At 44.0% G+C, this 16,729-nt stretch overlaps 1 protein-coding gene across 10 annotated transcripts in view; it reads left to right on the top strand.

Annotated features, from left to right (window-relative positions):
* Positions 1 to 7,528: 7,528 nt before the first annotated feature.
* Orc2 (origin recognition complex, subunit 2) overlaps positions 7,529 to 16,729 on the top strand; it is a 36,288-nt gene continuing 27,087 nt past the window's right edge. For 2 of the 10 annotated variants that reach the window (XM_087565295.1, XM_087565289.1), the window contains exons 1-4: positions 7,529 to 7,721; positions 13,261 to 13,303; positions 13,739 to 13,842; positions 14,627 to 14,770. In XM_087565295.1, the coding sequence (XP_087421421.1) occupies positions 13,749 to 13,842; positions 14,627 to 14,770 (238 nt within the window). In that variant the 5' untranslated portion in view covers positions 7,529 to 7,721; positions 13,261 to 13,303; positions 13,739 to 13,748. Of the gene's footprint in view, positions 7,987 to 9,778; positions 13,304 to 13,738; positions 13,843 to 14,626; positions 14,771 to 16,729 lie in introns of those variants that run through there. The other 8 variants (XM_087565293.1, XM_087565288.1, XM_087565294.1 and 5 more) reach the window with 5 other exon arrangements.

The following is a 16,729-nucleotide window of genomic DNA, read 5'->3' as shown; positions in this document are numbered from 1 at the left end:
AGGGCTAGAACCAGGGAGAGAGCCAGCAACCCTGGAAGCAAGATATATTCTGACAGCCTGTGTCAATAGGCTTGGGAACGCTGGAGTTTCAGTTTTAGTGGATTTCCTTGGTCTCTGGTGACATGCCATCATGGGTACACATCCCCTGGGTCTGGATGTGGGTCTGCAAGAGGGGCATTTGTGTGATGTATCCAGGTAGCAATCTTGTCAACCTTGAGACAGGGACCTTATAAACATTTCGGGGATAGGATTGGCTCAGTCTGAGATGTTAGGTATGCTTTATTTGCGTGGAGAAGGACCCCGTGTTGTCCCTACACGACTGATTGTCATGGTTGTCCTAGTGGGGTGTTGGGGGTCACGTGTTCCAGGGCAGTCTGGCCAGGAGCTGGTTAATGTTCTTAATTATAAGATTTACCAGGGTTTTGAACCTGCTTCAACCTTACCAGTTCTTCTGTCTGGTGGTATGATCCACTTGTCCCAAAGCCCTGCATGCCGTTGTCCCTCACACACAAAGCTGCTACTGTCTTGTGAACCATGTGGCTTCTGCATTCAGCAGCCACTAGTCCATTAGATCTTGCCTGAGCCCATGCACCTGGCTTAGTATGACTACACAACCATGTGTGGGGTCTCCAAATCTGGGTCTGGTAGCAGGGGTGCTGGGTTCAAGGCAATGCTTGATAGAAAATGGATACGTGTGGAGGGAGGGTTGGGGGAGAGGAGGGAGGAGGTTGGCTAGCAGCGGGCTTTGGTGGTGAGTGCATGAATTGCTTTCATTCATTCATCTGGAGATTGTTTGAGAAATACTTCAAGGGTATGGGGAGTGGTAATGTAAAGTTCTTGTCCCAGAGTCGACTGGTCTGCATCCTTGACTATCAGGGTTGTGGCAGCAATGATTCTCAAATGGGAGACCACCTAGAGGCCACAGAGTCTAACTTCTTTGGTAGGTATACCACTGGGCAATTCCGGGGGCCTAACGTGAGTGAGGACTCCTTTAGCTGTCTATGCCTTTGTTTTCGTCTGTATATGGTTGGAAGGGTTGAATATCAGGTAGTCCCAGTGCAGGGGTCCATGAATACAGCTTGTTAGAGTCTATTGAAAGTGTAATTCTGGGCCTCCATGCCCTGGAAGGGCTCCTTTTTCCTTGGTGGCCTCATAGAGGGGCTTTGCCAATTCTGCAAAATTATGGACCCAAAGATGGCAGAACTCTGCCAACTCCAAGAATTCTCAGAACTCCTGTCTTGTGATGACCTTCAAAATGGTCTCTTTTCGGGCCTCCGATTGCTATCACTGACTACCTTTTAGGCTCCCAAGTTTACCTCTTGGCAGATTTTAGCCTACTGAGCTGATGCCTGATAGCCTAATTTCCCCGGTGTCATTAGCAGGTCCTCAGTACTCCATTGACATTCTTCCCAGGTCTCTGCTGCTGCCACCAAGAGGCCATCTACATATTGCAAGAGGGTGGTACGGGGGTATTCTCACCTGTAGTCTACCAGAACCTCATCAAAGATGGTTAGTGAGTTCTTGAATCCTTGTGGCACTCTGGTCTGTTGCGTGTAATTTTAAAAACACGCTTGTTCCTTTGCCCAGGGCTGCACTCGGACTTCTTCTGGTTTAGCTCTGAGATCCTCACTCCAATTGTCCCGTTTCTCCGGGGCTGACAACCACCACTCCAGCTGCCCTCTTTCTCCTCCTGGCAATCTTAGCCCCATGGGTGGAAAACAGTAGACAGTTTTATATTTTATTTTTTTAAATATTTATTTTATTTATATGTGTATACCGTACCTTTCTTCAGATACACCAGAAGAGGGCATCAGATCTCATTACAGATGGTTGTGAGCCACCACGTGGTTGCTCGGAATTGAATTCAGGACCTCTGGAAGAGCAGTCAGTGCTCTTAACCGCTGAGCCATCTCTCCAGCCCTATATTTTAAAACTAGACAGATAACACAATGGCTGGGCGAAGAAATCTCCTGCCCTAATTTTATCAGCTAACAGCTAGCTCCCGCCAACCTCCTCAGCCCCCGCCCAAGGTGGAGGCTGCATGCCCTAGGTACCTCATACCCGAGGTGCCTCGAGGTCTTACATGGTTGTTCATGCTTCTCCTTCCAAAGCCTACCAAAAAGACCTCCTCTCTCCCTGTGTTCCTTCTCTTCTTCCTGGGATCTGGAAGTTCCACGTCTCCCTCTTCTCAGCAACTGGCTTCCGACGTCTTTATTGAAACAATCAGGAACCAGTTAGGGAATCAGATTTTAGTATCAGCTCCTCCCCCCTATACTGGTCCATGTTAGTTGCCCATTGAATTATTTCTCAGGGTCTTGTCATCCAAAGGTAAGCAGAGGTTGGCTCTGGGGGGCCGAAGGGCAGGCTAAAGAAGGCCCCTTTGAGGCCCAATACTGTAAACCAACTCCTGGAAGATTCTAATGAACTCAGGAGGATATATGGGTTTTGTACCATGGAATGTATGTCTATAACTCTATTTACCTCTCTGAGGTCCTGGACTGGACTATAGTCATTGGAGTTCAGTTTCTCAATGGAGAGGAAGCATGTATTCCATGGGGATTAACAAAGTACTGTATGTCCAGGTCCCTGAGCCTTCTGATGTGTGACACCCACTTTGGCTTCTTGGGAGCATTGGGTACTGTCCTATTCAGGCAGGAGTTGCCTGTCCCTGGTTTCAGTTCAATCCAAATGGGTGACCTATGGCCCACCAACCCCATTCCTCTGGTTTCTGCCCAAGCCGAGAAGAATTTATTTAACCAAGTTGAGATCTCATTCCAGAGAGAGTTAGGTCTTCAGTGCAATCTGCATTTATCTTTAGAGACAGGGTGTGTATGTGAATGAGGAGCCCTCTGGGATCTGTGACAGAGGTCCCTTTTTGATCAAAGGAGATCTGAGCTCCTATCTTAGACAGCAAATCTCTCCTCAAAAGGGAGTAGGAGCAGTCTGGTATGACCATGAAGGAGTGGAATACCTGGCTCATTCAGAGATCAACTGTTCTTCTGATAGTTCATGCATCCCGATTCATACAAATGGCTCCTTGATTTCTTTGAGGACAATTTGCCAAGAGATTGGGTGAGGACTTAATGCTGTGCCCCTGTGTCTACTAAGAAATTAATAGGTTTTCCCTCCACTTTAAGGGTTATGTTGGGTTTGGGAAGGGGGTCTGAATCCTGTCGCCTCTAATCACTAAGTTCTTCCAACTTAAGGACCTGCAAGTGCTCCCAGTCTTGGTCCCTCCTTGGAGGTTTCTTGGGGACATCCTTGACCCAACATCCCATATTCTTTCAATGTGCATTTCGTTCTTTTGGAGCTTTTGGCTCCCCTCTTGTTGAGGCCACTTACGTTTTCTGACCACAAGATGGTGCAGTTGGTAGTGTTTCTGGAGAATCTGCTGATATGGCTACAAGGATCTTGGCCAAGTTGAGAGCTTGTTGCTCATTAGCAGTGGTCATAGCTCGTAAGTGTTTCTTCTCGAGTGTATCTCTGTCTTTGTACGCTTTCTCGGCTACCACCAGCAATTCCTGCAAACTCTTATTTCCTGGCCTATCTGTTCTCTGCAGTGTGTGCCTGATTTCAGGAGTGCCCTGATTTACAAAGGCCATGCATAATGACTGCTGACTTATTCTCTGGGTCTAGGGACGTGTAGGTGCAATAGCCCTCCTTAATCCTTTCTTAAAAGGCTGCAGGTGATTCTGTCTTTTCTCGCTGCACATGATGTACTTTGGCTAAATTAGTGGGTCGGTGCGCAGCTGCCCTGAGACCTCCCATTAGAGTTTGGTGGTAGACCTGAAGCCTCTCTTTACCTTCTGCCAAGTTAAAGTTCCAGTCTGGTCTGGTCAAGGGAAAGCCTGCATTGATCATAGCTTGGTTAGTAGTAGGGGGTCCCATTTGCTCCCAGAAACAATTTCTGGGCCTCATTTAAAATTCTCTCTTGGTCCTCAGCAGTGAAGAGGATCTGCAAGAGCTGTTGGCAGTCACCCCAGGTGGGCTGGTGGGTAAAAATGACAGAATCTAGTAAGTCAATTAATGCACCTGGTTTCTCTGAGAGCTCAGTGTTCTATGTTTACAGTTCCATAGATCACTAGTGGCAAAGGGATAATACTGTATCAGTTGGTTTCCCTCATTGTCTTGGGGGCCCATTGCCCTCAAGGGGAGAACATTGGCTTGGCCTTGAGCAATCGAGGCAGCTCTAGTTGGGCTTTCCCTCGGGTGTGAGGTGGGCTCACCAAGGGGAACCCTTGAGCCCCTCCTGGGACCTCAGGTTGAGGCCCTGGATTAGTAGGGGTTGGTAAGGCAGAGGTGAGAGGAGGAGGTCTTCCTCAGTGCAAGACAGGACAAAGAGGGTCAGTAGGGTTAGTTTCAGCTTTTGTTTCTCATAGTTTTCCAGGACAAGTATGGAGTGCTTGACTGGTCTGGCGGCAGCAGTCCTTGATCTATTCTGGTGGCTCCTGGACCAGATCCTGCCAGGTAGTGATGCAGGGGACTTGGTCTGGGTGTCTCAGGCATCCAAAAATAATGTCTTTGGTCCTAAAAATCATGAGTATGTGCAAGTCCCCTCTGGGGGCCAGCCAACATTGAAAATTGGTCATTTGTTCATGCAAAAGTGGTTAGTGTGTCCTTCTTAACATCTAAGCCTAGACTTCTAGTGATAATTTTATAGTCTAAGAACAAAGTTAAAGGTGTGGTCTGAGCCTGTCTCATGACATCAGTCACAAAGTCAGAAAGATAGCAAACAGAAGGATGAAAGACGATAAGGCACTCAGTCCTCCTGGTGATTGGAGGCAAAAATGAAAGTGAGGCAACACCTTACGCAGTGTTTCAGGAGCAACCCAATTTATCTGTTCAAGTCTATGAGGGGGATCTAATCCCCTACAGGGGTGTCTGGTGTATCTCCCAAGTCTCTTGGCTCCAGGGTTGTCCAGGGGGTACACCTAGACTACCTGCGGACAACTCGTATTAAGGGTGGAGTGCCAAGACATGGAGACATAGGACAAACATTCAGACACCCACCAACCAGGTTTTGACTCAACAATTCAAGGGGTTCTGGGAGAAGTGGTGCTTGAGGATCCCAGATGAGTCCCCAAATGTTATGCCCAGATCCAAGGGTCCCCAAAGACCAAAAGTAGAATTCATTCAACCTCAAGCTTGGACCCTCAAAGTCCAAGTGAGGTAGCACAGAAGGCCTCAAGCACCTAAGGTTCAACCTTTTTATTTCGGTTACAGCAGGGTGAGGGGCTTATCAACTTGGCAGTTACATGATTGGCTAACAATGATTTCCGTTGGCTTAAACAGTTTATCTATATCCATCTATATATAGATGTTAGGTATTTTCTTGCTGCTGGCCCATGTCTAGGGAGGTTCCTTCCTGAAACAGTTTTTTTTTTTTCCCACAGTAATTAGAGTTTAATCTATACACTAGGACAGGGCCTAGTGTATAAAATGGAGGCCTGGTTACAAGATGTCGTCTGTTTTGTCAAGTTGGAGCCCTTCAGCAGTACCCAGTATGCATTCCTTTCTATTGATGAAGCACAGTAAGTAATAACTCGGGTTATCTGTAGGAGAGTGGATTCTAATAGCATAGAGGGTAGGAATCTGCCCAGTTCTTGCTGTTTAAATGTTTATAAAGGTTGTGTGTGTGTTTTGTCTGGGAACTGAATGCTCAAAAGTAGGTAGTAATCTGGGTGGGGATTAAACAATTTCTCCAACAGAAGTGAAATACGGATGTATCAAAACTATCCTTACATTTCTTAACTCGAGTCTTTAAACCAGTGGTTCTCAACCTGTGGGGTGTAATCCCTTTGGCTAACCTCTCCAGAAATATTTACATTAGGATTCATAACAGTAGCAAAATTACAGTTATGAAGTAGCAACAAAAATAACTTTATAGTTGGGGGTCACAACATAAGAACTGTATTAAAGGGTTGAAGCATTAGAAGGTTAAGAACCACTGCTCTAAACAGCTTCCAAAAAGTCCTGACTCATCTCTTCCTTCCCACTATGATATTCCAGAGGTAATCTTTCGATAAGCATGTGAGCGGTGCCCTAAGTACCAGCTTGTAATTCATAATATCAGAAACTTTGACACTTTACTTTCATTCTGCCTTTCTTCCTGGAAAACTTACATCAATTCAGGCCTTAGTTTTCACATCTCTTCCTTTAAGAGTCTTCCTGATTCCTTCTGGTTTTTAAATGATATACTCCTGTGCCCTGGTGTTAGGAACATAACTTAAACATCATTCCCTGTAACTTAGAAAACAATGTGTGTGTCTTGAAATAATTCAGTGCATGTGAGATAGAAAATTTGCCACCAGGTAGCTCTGGTAAGACCTAGAAGCAAGCCACTGGCAGGCCACCTGGCAGCCCGGTTACCAACCTAGCCCAGGACAGTCCTTGATAAGCTTAAAAACAAAACAAAATAAAAAAACAAAAACCTAACACCAGGTGGTATTAAGATAGTGAACCAACCCTAAGTTGTGAGCTTCATTTTCAGAGCCCAATTAAGTAATACAAAGGGTGGAACTTTGGGATTTTTCTCTAAAATCACACTGCTGTGCTCCATAGACATATTTCTAGCCTGTGTGTTTATATCTATCGGCAAGAACATGTAAGTATTCAGCTGCCTTGTTGTAGCACTCTCCCCAATCCGATCAGTATCTTCTCGTTCAACTACCCAGAAGCTCAGTTATCCAGCGGTGCCTCTACCTGAGTATTGCATTTTTACTGTTGGTACTAAGTACGCTACGCTGTTTGGAATAAGCGAATCCAAATGACGTAGTCCTGTTAGTGAACAAATATTTTCATGTATCCCAGCTGGGTTCGTTCCATTTCCTCCTCATTTTCTCTTATATTTCATCTACTTCATTAGTTGTATGGTTCTATTTTCTCATTCACGCTCTGACTCTGCCCTCCCTCAAACCCTTGAGATCCTTTACTTCAAATGAGAACAGGTATGTGTTGTTCTTCAAACGAATCCATTTTCTTTATCTTTTTTCCTCAGAGTAGCTAGACTAACATTAAGATTGACATTAAGGGCTGGAGAGATGGCTCAGTGGTTAGGAGCACTGACTGCTTTTCCAGAGGTCCTGAGTTCAAATCCCAGCAACCACATGGTGGCTCATAACCATCCGTAATGAGATCTGATGCACTCTTCTGGTGTGTCTGAAAACAGCTACAGTGTACTTATAATAAATAAACAAACAAATAAGTCTTTAAAAAAAAAAGATTGACATTAAACACCAACCAATCATACAAACGGGAACTTTCCCCTAAACCCCCAGACCTCTAGCTCCTACTTGTACCTCTCTGGAGGAGCGATCCAGAGCGCTCCGCATCTGGTCCCTTCCCCCGGAAACGGAAACGGAAGAGAAAAGGAAAGCCCCGGAACCCACTATTGGTGGTGGTGGTGGGCGGGGGATCTGTTTTCCGACTGAGCTAAGTCCTTTTGGCCCGAGTCAACGGGCTTGGGGCGCCGTCGCTCTTGGCGACTCGGCTCCCCATTGGTCTCTTAGGGCACCGCCCACGGGCGGGCGAGGGATTCGGTGTGCTGCGCGCAGTTCCATTACCCTGCTGGGGCTCCGAGGTTCGGCTTGTGCCAGTCGATATTTTCCTGGACGCCGGCCTCCCCAGGCCGTTCTGGGGTTTCCCGCGCCGGCTGGAGTCCTGGCTGGCCGCGCGTGTGAGCCTCGCGGCCGTTCTTCCTTCCGCCGGCTCTGACTCAAGAGGTGAGTTCGGATGCACTCCTCATGCAGCCGCGGCTCCCTGCGCGCTTCTCCCGCCACCCGTGGCCTCGCAGCTCGCCCACCGTGGCGGGAAATGATGAAACCGCAGAGCGCAGGCTGTGGGGATACTGGGGAACAGCCCCTCTAGGGTGCCTCATCTGTGAGAGGCGACGTCTGCGAAAGCCGAACCTGTCCTGTGGCGCGAGGTCTCCTGAACGGACCATACTTGCTTTCCGGCTAATACGGCCCTTTATTTGGAAAGAGAATTGTAAGGAACTGTAACGAAAATGGCAGTGTTCTGCCAGAGGAGAGGGAACCCTGAGGGATGTGGCCCAAGGGATCGCGGGATAGAATGACCGCTGAAGTCTGTTCTGTTCGACCCGACCAGGAGTCCCTAACGGTCTCCTTGGGACTATACTTGGTGTTAAAATTGTGTTTACTCCCAGAGGAAAACGTGTGACTGCCAACAATTGGTGCTGCCTTGTAGTTGACTGTGAAGAGAATTGATCCTTTAACCCTGTAGATAATCACTATCCGTTATAGTTGTTCACTGTGAATATCTGTATTTCATTGGTTGATTGTGGGTGTGTGCATTCGTGTGGATGTTGGTGCATATGTGCGGATAGTGTGTGTTAATTTTAGATGTCTTTCTGGATCGCTCTTAACTGAGACTGGGTCATACTGAAACCCGGTCTTTGTTGGTTAGCCAGCTTGCCTCAGGGATCCCTATTCTCCACCTTCCCAGTTCTGAGCGCTCCTCAACTTTCGAACGGCTACAGGGATCTCAGCTCCCATTCTGACGCTTGTAGGACAAGTGCTTTTGTCCACTGAGCTGTCCAGTCAGCTTTCCTTATTGATATGTTATTGTGTGTTTGTTAGGTAGTGTTTTTCTGAGGAATTGTGGGAAAGGGGACATTCTCTTATGAGATCTTGGTAGAAATTTCAACTGGGGTGATTTTGTTTGCATTACGTAAGATATCTTTAAAATCGGGTATGTTGTATAAATGCATTTGGATACAAATAAGGCTGAGCAGGCATATCCGGCCTTTTTGACATTTCAATACAATGTTTCTGTCACCTACAAAGTTCCTGGCTGAGAACATCACAATACAGTTACAAAACACTTTTTTTTTTATTGATTTCTTTTTTTTTTTAATTTAGAGAATACTTTATTAGTTTTTGTAATCAAACCCACGTATATAAGACCTTACATATTTAATACAGTGTGTTACCCCTGTACAAATGGAAAAAACTTAAGTTCAACATTTCTGGACCAATATGGCTGTTAATTTCTGTACAGTGCCAACTCAACACAGTAAACGGGGATACTTTTTTCCAAAGTTGACAGCACAGGTAAAGTTTCAAAAAATTCAAATTATATATCTGTATATATATATTTATATTTATATAAAAAGACCAATAATAGCAGTGTTATGCATCAACAGCAGCAACAGCTTTTCCAGGTTCTGCAGTCATCTGAACAAAACTGTAGAGACATCCAGCATACTCCATTAAAAAAAAAAAAAAGTAAAAAAACAAAACCCGAGAAAACAGCACAGTTCTGTTACTCTTGTGGTACCTGGCACCATTTTTTTTTTTTAATTAGCTTCTCAATCATCATCTGGAAAGAAAACATTCTGAGCAACATCATTAAAAACAGCTCTGATAAAGCACGGTCACTACTACGTATCATAAAGCAGGTACAAGCTATTTTACATCCACAGAGGTATGATACAGTACTGTCCTACATCTATAATACTAGAGGATACAATTTAAAAGGCATTATTTGAGACTTGATTCTACTTTTCCAGCAGAGGGCCCAAAGGATGGTGTGACACAGCTTTGTAAAGAAACATACTCTAGACAGGATTTCCTTTCACTAGTGGCACAGTTCTAAGGATTCATTCTCTCCATGAATGTCAGCTAAAACCGTTATTAAAAAAATGAAATATCCCTAGAACAAAACCGTATAACCACCAGATTCACATGAAGATGACCTAGTGGAGACAAGCTGGACCTCACTTTACCAACAAGCTATCAAATCTGTTATGTTTAAACAGTGAGACCTCCAAGGAAGGAGATGCCAAGTAGTGCTTCAAAGCTTCGGACCACAATCAAACACAGCATCCTTTTCAACAGAAGCAGAAGCTCATCTGAATATGCTCATGGATGCTGACATCAACATTTAATCATCTCCTCACTCATCCAGGAAGAGGGGGAGATCAGTTACTACTGTACTTTATTGTGTTCAACCAAATCACCATGTTACAAAAATAGCAAGCTGCCATAATAAAAAATAAGGCTCCTCTATCCAGCACCAGATAGCATCATTTTACTTTCAAGCCTAGAAATTGCACACTTGTATATAAACCAATCAAAGATGAGGATTGAGAGTTCATCTTGGTGGATTTTTCCTTTGATGAATATGAAGTGTCCTTCCTTATCTTTTTTGATGACTTTTAATTGAAAATTGATTTTATTTGATATTAGAATGGCTACTCCAGCTTGCTTCTTCTGACCATTTGCTTGGAAAGTTGTTTTCCAGCCTTTCACTCTGAGGTAGTGTCTGTCTTTGTCTCTGAGGTGTGTTTCCTGTAGGCAGCAGAATGCAGGGTCCTCATTGCGTATCCAGTTTGTTAATCTATGTCTTTTTATTGGGGAGTTGAGGCCATTGATGTTGAGAGATATTAAGGAATAGTGATTATTGCTTCCTGTTACATTCATATTTGGATGTGAGGTTATGTTTGTGTGCTTTCATTCTCTTTGTTTTGTTGCCAAGACGATTAGTTTCTTGCTTCTTCTAGGGTATAGCTTGCCTCCTTATGTTGGGCTTTACCCTTTATTATCCTTTGTAGTGCTGGATTTGTAGAAAGATATTGTGCAAATTTGGTTTTGTCATGGAATATCTTGGTTTCTCCATCTATGTTAATTGAGAGTTTTGCAGGATACAGTAACCTGGGCTGGCATTTGTGTTCTCTTAGGGTCTGTATGACATCTGTCCAGGATCTTCTGGCCTTCATAGTTTCTGGTGAAAAGTCTGGTGTGATTCTGATAGGTCTGCCTTTATATGTTACTTGACCTTTTTCCCTTACTGCTTTTAATATTCTTTCTTTATTTTGTGCGTTTGGTGTTTTGACAATTATGTGACGGGAGGTGTTTCTTTTCTGGTCCAATCTATTTGGAGTTCTGTAGGCTTCTTGTATGCCTATGGGTATCTCTTTTTTTAGGTTAGGGAAGTTTTCTTCTATGATTTTGTTGAAGATATTTACTGGTCCTTTGAGCTGGGAGTCTTCACTCTCTTCTATACCTATTATCCTTAGGTTTGATCTTCTCATTGAGTCCTGGATTTCCTGTATGTTTTGGACCAGTAGCTTTTTCTGTTTTACATTATCTTTGACCGTTGTGTCAATGATTTCTATGGAATCTTCTGCTCCCGAGATTCTCTCTTCCATCTCTTGTATTCTGTTGGTGAAGCTTGTATCTACAGCTCCTTGTCTTTTCTTTTGATTTTCTATGTCCAGGGTTGTTTCCATGTGTTCTTTCTTGATTGCTTCTATTTCCATTTTTAATTCCTTCAACTGTTTGATTGTGTTTTCCTGGAATTCTTTCAGGGATTTTTGCGATTCCTCTCTGTAGGCTTCTACTTGTTCTCTAAGGGAGTTCTTTATGTCTTTCTTGAAGTCCTCCAGCATCATGATCAAATATGATTTTGAAACTAGATCTTGCTTTTCTGGTGTGTTTGGATATTCCGTGTTTGCTTTGGTGGGAGAATTGGGCTCCGATGATGCCATGTAGTCTTGGTTTCTGTTGCTTGGGTTCCTGCGCTTGCCTCTCGCCATCAGATTATCTCTAGTGTTACTTTGTTCTGCTATTTCTGACCGTGGCTAGACTGTCCTATAAGCCTGTGTGTCAGGAGTGCTGTAGACCTGTTTTCCTGTTTTCTTTTAGCCAGTTATGGGGACAGAGTGTTCTGCTTTCGGGCGTGTAGTTTTTCCTCTCTACAGGTCTTCAGCTGTTCCTGTGGGCCTGTGTCCCGAGTTCACCAGGCAGGTTTCTTGCAGGGGAAAAGTTGGTCCTACCTGTGGTTCCAAGGCTCAAGTTTGCTCGTGGGGTACTGCCTAAGTCCTCTCCGCGGCGGCAGCAACCAGGAAGATCTGCGCCGCTCTTTCTGGGAGCCTCCGTGCACCAGGGTTCCAGATGGCGTTTGGTGTTTTCCTCTGGCGTCTGGATGTGCACAGAGTGCAGTCTCTTCTGGTTTCCCAGGCGTGTCCGCCTCTCTGAAGGTTTAGCTCTCCCTCCCACGGGATTTGGGTGCAGAGAACTGTTTATCCGGTCTGTTTCCTTCAGGTTCCGACGGTGTCTCAGGCGCAGGGATCCTGCCGCTCCTGGGCCCTCCCCTACGGGAACCCAGAGGCCTTATACAGTTGCCTCTTGGGCCAGGGATGGGCAGTGTTGGTGGTCTCCTCCGCTCTGCAGCCTCAGGAGTGCCCACCTGATCAGGCGGTGAGGTCTCTCCCCCACGGGGTTTGGGAGCAGAGAGCTCTACAAAACACTCTTATGAGCACTTTTAAGAATTATGTAGCTTTTGCTAATGAAACTTAGCATTCTTCTTTGTAGTCTGTAGTCTGACCCTCCCCCACACTTTCTCTCCTCTCATTGCCTTGAAGATCAGAGTCAAATGTTTTGTTTTGTGTTGACATGTTATGAGTAGTTTTCAGAGAGGGTAAGATTTTTATCCAGTGGCAGGAAGTGCTTTACAAGGTAAATGAAAAGGAATAAGCTATATAATCATCTGACCAGGAATTTAAGAATCAGCCAAAACTGGGTCTCTAAATTGTGTGAGTTTTGGTGAATCATTCAATATTTAACCAACAAGTTTACTTATTTATAAAGTAGAATAATTGCACACATATACAAAAATGTACTTATTCATACTTAGTTTCTGGGGTACCTGAAGGTACCTGATACAGTATCTCACATAATGTATCAAACGACAAAAGCCCTTTTTATTCAAGTGTAAATTGTTAGTTTCTTCATACAGGTATCATAGAGATGCATTACATATTTTGTCTAATATACTCAGATTTTTTATAAAATGACCCAAGAAGGGCATGGTTTGCTAAATATGGTTCTGACTGTATGGATGAAATAGTTATTATTTTTCCCTTAGAGTTCCCAAGGTTACATTAGAATACTTGTAAAGAGCTAGGTTTTGTGGCACTTATAATTCCAGCACTTGAGAGGCAGAAGCAGGAGAATTTTGAGCTCAGGGCTATCCTTGGCTACATAATAACACTACAGCAGAAAACAAAATTCGTAGTGAGTGCTTAGCTTTCTTGCCTTCCCTGCCTCTGATCAGTTTAGATGTTTCTCTCAGTCTCAGGCTCTTTAGCCTGTTGCAGTTCTGGTCCCTTCTTGCCACTGTAGCCACTTTAGCTTCCTGAGAGTAATTGTCTCCAGTCCTGCTGTCAGTTAACTCTTTGCTGTGGGAGGGGGTTCTTTCCTTCACCTGCTGGCTGATCCTAATGACTTGTAGTTACAGGTGACTGGATGGTCAAGCCGCAGAATGCCTAGCACCTTACAAGGTAAAGAAAAAGCCATTGAATTATGCTGGTTATTAACAAAGATCTAGCAATATTGATCTGTGTGATAAGTAAGTTGTAAGAGATAACCATTAGTTTTTTGGTTTGTTTTTTTTGGGGGGGGGTTGTTTGTATTTGTTTGTTTTTGTTCTGTTTTTCCAGAAGGAACAGTAAAAATGGGATTTCCGAGCGCATGTCCTTGTTTGGTTTTCTGTTGCTGTGGTAAAGACTATGACCAAACCAAGCTGGGGAGGAAAGGGCTTGGCTTCCATGTGCCAATCTCAAGCCATCATTGAGAGGCACACAAATGGAATAATACATAGTATGGTTCTACCTTTAAAAATATGAAGTAAATGTGTGTTCATTTCACAGATAAGTTCAATTAACTTAACCACTGGTGTGACCCCTTCATCTCATTGACTTACCGGTTTTGTTTAGGTTGGCCACAATGAGCACACTGCGGTTAAAGGAAGCCAAGGTGCCAAGCGTTCAGTTTGTGGGAGATGACGATGTTCTTAGTCACATTCTGGATAGAGAAGGAGGTATGCATGATTTTAGGTTGAAGAGATGCGCATGGAGCACATCGTTCTTAAAAACATTGTGATACACAATATTCACCCTAGTAAGACTGCTCTGAGCTTCAGTTTGCTTCTTTTGAAATTTAACTGCGAGTCAGTATAAAACCTTAACAAATATGGAATGCTTAGTAGTGGTGGAAAATAACTACCCATTAACTCTAAATTCAAGGGGCATGTTATGTGTGTATTTAACTTAGTTACACACACTTTTCTCTTAATGTTTATATGTTTTTTGCCTGCCTGTATGTCTGTAAACTACAGAGGCCAGAACTACACATTGGAATACCCTAGGGCTAAAATTATAGGCACTTGTGAGCCACCGGGTGGGTGCTAGGAACTGCACCCAGGTCCTCTACTAGAGCAGCACTGTTTTTTTTTTGTTGTTGTTGTTTGTTTGTCCCCCAGCCCCCCAAGAGCTGGAGCATGGCGCCCGGCGTTAGGGCCGTCTGTAGAGCGGCACTGTTAAGTGCTGAGCCATCTCTCCAGCCTATGACTTTGTACGGTTAAGGAAAGAGAAAGCACTGACTCCCCCAGCTTTATGTCCTGACCACGCGTTTAGTGCAGTCTGTCTGCTGACATCCATGTAACATGCACATGGTGGTCAGAGAACCACTCTCCTTCCACTGTGCTTCCACTAGGCTGGCACGGTGCACATTTCACCCACCAAGCAGCCATCTGGATAACTCTAATGAAATACTTAGAAAGAATTCACGGCCCCTGTGTTCTAATGTTTTGTATGTTTTTGCAGGAACTAAATTAAAGAAGGAGAAAGTTCAGCTTTTGGTCAATCCCCAGAAAGTAATAAAGAAGGCAGAATGTGAATTAGAGAAAAGTGACCTGGAAGTCTTAGAGGATCAGAACTACGTGGAAGTCTTGGGAAGAAATATTCAAGGTATCAAGTCGGGGTGAAGCACACCCAGCTTTCAGCTAGTAGCATGAGCTGCTTTCAGAATGCACAAAAATAACTCAGTAGGCTAGAAAGTCATATATACCATTTGCATCCAATCTAAAGGCATTTCTTTCAAGTTGTTTGTTTTGGTGCATTTTTTTAAGGTCTGATTTTTTAGTTACGTGTGTGCAAATGTGCAGGTGCCATCGGAGGCCACGAGAGGGTGTCAGCTGAGGTTATAGGTGGTTGTGAACTTCCCAGCGTGGTTCTGGGAACTGAACCATCTGTCCAGCCCCCAACATTTTTTTTTTTTTTAAATATAAAAAAGAGAGATAACCAGTCTTTGGTCTGTGACCCTCTCCAGCCCAGCCTCCTGAGTAGTTGTGATTATAGACATATTCTATTGTGCCACAGACAGGCATATTACTGCTTTTAGAGGAGAAAAGATTTATTTTGGTTCACGGATTCAGAGGATTCAACCCGTGTTTTCTTGGGGACGTGCTATTGGGCGGGATTTAGCCTCTGGTTGCTTGGTCCCGTGCTCTTAGGTGGGACATCATGGGGGTTGGTAGCATGTGCAGAGGAGATAGGAAGGCAGAGGACAGTGACATTTGAAAATCACTTTACAAATTAGGTCATGTTGTTGTTTCCTTGGCTCTCTCTGTAGAAATAGGGAAATTCATCAAAGTAGCGTTGCTCCCACCTAGGCATACCCACAGTAGTGCGGTTGGTCTTTTATTGGGGTTGGGGTTTTTGGGTTGTTTTGGTTTGGTTTTTTGCTTCTGGCTCCCCAGTTCTGAGATTCAAAGATTGCACAACCATTCCCAGCACGAATTTCCCCTGTTATTTGCCAATGCATGTTTAGAGGTAGAGAGTGGTGGTCTAGGTAATACGTAGAAAGTACCATTTTCTGCATTTGTCTTAGTCTTTAAAAAAAAAAAAAAACCTGATCTGAGAGTGGTTTTAATTACCTTTCTTTTGTTATCTATCTTTGGTTTTGGTGTTTTGGGTTTTTTTTTTGTTTTTGTTTTTTTTGGTTTTTTTGGTTCTTTTTTTCGGAGCTGGGGACCGAACCCAGGGCCTTGCGCTTCCTAGGTAAGCGCTCTACCACTGAGCTAAATCCCCAGCCCTATTTTTGGTGTTTCTAAGGGTTTCTCTGTGTAGCTCTGGTTAGCTTGGAACTCACTTTGTGGACCAGACTGGCCTGGAACTCACAGAGATCTTTCTGCCTCTGCCCCCTAAATGCCTGGGATTAAAGGAATGTGCCACTACATCCTGGCTGGCTGACACCTTGCTTATTACATGGTTGTTATGATTTTTTTTTTTTTTTTTTTTTTTTTTTTTTTTTTTTTGGAGCTGAGGACCGAACCCAGGGCCTTGTGCTTGCTAGGCAAGCGCTCTACCACTGAGCCAAATCCACAACCCTGGTTGTTATGATTTGAATTCTGATCCTCATGATTATATAGAAAACATTCTTTTTTCTTTTTTTTAAATTTATGTATTATGTATACAATGTTTTGCTTGCATGTATGCCTGCATACCAGAAAAGGGCACGAGATCTCATTACAGATGGTTATGAGCCACCATGTGGTTGCTGGGAATTGAATTCAGGATCTCTAGAAGAGCAGTGGGGTGCTCTTAACCTCTGAGACATCTCTCCAAAACCCTAGAAAACATTCTTTTTTTTTTTTTTTTTTTTTTTTCCTTTTTTTCGGAGCTGGGGACCGAACTCAGGGCCTTGCACCAAGCGCTCTACTGCTGAGCTAAATCCCCAACCCTCCTAGAAAACATTCTTTTTTTTTTTTTTTTTTTTCTCAGAGCTGGGGACCGAACCCAGGGCCTTGCGCTTGCTAGGCAAGCGCTCTACCACTGAGCTAAATCCCCAGAAAACATTCTTAACTGTAGAACTTTTCCTCCAGTTCTCTTTTGTCATAAAAGAAAACACACTAGTGTTTTGAGTTT

This window comes from Rattus norvegicus, chromosome 9 (assembly GCF_021556685.1).
Source record: "Rattus norvegicus strain SHRSP/BbbUtx chromosome 9, alternate assembly SHRSP_T2T, whole genome shotgun sequence".
Classification (NCBI taxonomy): Eukaryota; Metazoa; Chordata; class Mammalia; order Rodentia; family Muridae; genus Rattus; species Rattus norvegicus.
The sequence above is the reverse complement of the archived record's forward strand: the minus strand, read 5'-3'. Positions and strand labels throughout refer to the sequence as shown.